Source organism: Rhagoletis zephyria, unplaced genomic scaffold, assembly GCF_001687245.7.
Source record: "Rhagoletis zephyria isolate East Lansing unplaced genomic scaffold, Rhagoletis_zephyria_1.1 Rzeph_scaffold_19407, whole genome shotgun sequence".
NCBI lineage: Eukaryota > Metazoa > Arthropoda > Insecta > Diptera > Tephritidae > Rhagoletis > Rhagoletis zephyria.
Window position 1 is genome coordinate 1 of NW_016176467.1, and position 1631 is coordinate 1631.

Consider the following 1631-nt stretch of genomic DNA (forward strand, 5'->3'; position numbering starts at 1 on the left):
AATAATCAATATTACATTCTCAACTGACTATCTTATTAAAATGGAAAAGTTTGTTCTTAAAGTAATGTGAATATAAAAAATTACCGAGCTACGAGAACTTTACCAATCATCGCCTCTTAGATTTTCATACTGATTGCAATAGGATAAAATCTCGTTGTAGGTGCATCCTTTGTTGCAACATTCATCGTAAACTCCTTGACGGCGACGACGTGTCTTGGCTAGCGTGTCAACTTGGCCGCCATGAATCTTTCCTAAGAAAGGTGAATTCGCATAGGGAAATGGCAACTCCTCTATCAGCTCATTGGCGCCATGTTCATCCCATTCTACTGTAATTGCATTGGTTTTTATTTCTTATTTTTTTAGTTTTTTTTTTATGGAAATGAGATACACAAATCTTGAAAATAGGCATTATTTAAGTGTACTCACGAGATTTTTTAAATTTCGTATTGAATCCATGCACACAAAGTGTGCTGAGTACCGCATCCAAAGCGGGGCCACATACGGTTCGTCGAGCAGTTATTTGTTGCAAACTTGCTACTAAAACAAGCAACAAAGCGCAGATTTTAAACAAACTTAGCGGCATCATTTTTTAGATTATTTCGTATGTATGTATATTCTCAATTATTTTGTAACGCAAATTAATCTTAGGGGATTAGAAAAGCAACTGTTGAAATTTGCAGTTTCCGACTTTGCTTTTATACCACAAAGTTTTCGAAAACAGTTCAAGCGCTGGAAAATTTTGATGCCTACACGTGTTAGCATCTGTCAATTTAATTAGTTTCACAGTTTTCTGCCTGCAAAGTAAACATGAATGTGAAATAATTATGTTGCATATTTATGAGCGCAGAAGTGGGTATGGGAATATATTATTGTGAAAGATTAGCGGTGCTTCATAAACACATATGTGCATTTGCATGTATGTGTAGCAAAATACCCTGCAAAAAATAGGGGTGACTCCGGGAGCAATCGCAACCCTGCAAAAAATTGGACTAATCCGGGATGACTCCGGAGTCAATCGCAAAGGAGCATGCGACTAATACCACTTTTGATCTCTTTATATGGAATGAACTGTCGCTTTTGTTCGAGCATGTCCTATGAACGAGACTAATTGTTCACCTTTATACCCGAACGGGTATAAAAAGCGACTAGTCACTTTTAAAAAATAAAAATAAAAATTTGCGCCAGCCGCGATTTGAACCGGGGTGCTCAGTTTTGTTAGGCGAATACCCTCTCTGTGTGCTAACGCCGGACATGAAATTTCATTGACTAAGTGCGTACATATCATTAAATCGTTAATAGTACCCGTTAGAGATGAGTTGGGGACTAAGTGATCTCCAATTATACCCATNGACCTCCATTAGTACCCGTATGAGACTAGTTGGGACTAATTAATGCCCCATTGTACCCGATTGAGAGTAATCTCGGAATACTCTCTTTAGAGATTAGTCGCACAATTTTTTGCAGGGTATGTACGAGCATAGGTTGTACGTATTCAGCTTATTCGCAGTGAGAGCGGGAAGGCTTGAATTCAGTGTTGCCAAACATGGGCGAAAAATATAAAATATTTATATCCAAATATTTTAGAAATCTTGTTTACACGAATATTTCACCGGTGCCGTGAAGGTGTGAAG

The 1631-nt window shown here is 37.9% G+C and overlaps 1 protein-coding gene across 1 annotated transcript; it reads right to left on the reverse strand.

Moving 5' to 3' along the window:
* On the reverse strand, window positions 1-656 carry LOC108380483 (probable insulin-like peptide 3). Its single transcript, XM_017636855.1, has 2 exons — window positions 427-656; window positions 1-326 (listed from the first exon to the last, which is right to left on the reverse strand). The coding sequence occupies exons 1-2, from the start codon at window positions 584-586 to the stop codon at window positions 100-102; spliced, it is 387 nt and encodes a 128-aa protein (XP_017492344.1). The 5' UTR covers window positions 587-656; the 3' UTR covers window positions 1-99.
* Window positions 657-1631: the final 975 nt, after the last annotated feature.

Excerpts from the sequence above, each read along its gene's own strand:
- LOC108380483 (XM_017636855.1), bottom strand. The coding sequence starts at position 586 with ATGATGCCGCTAAGTTTGTTTAAAATCTGCGCTTTGTTGCTTGTTTTA. Across the intron at positions 327-426 it reads TACGAAATTTAAAAAATCTC|TAGAATGGGATGAACATGGC; the intron begins GTGAGTACACTT and ends ATGCAATTACAG.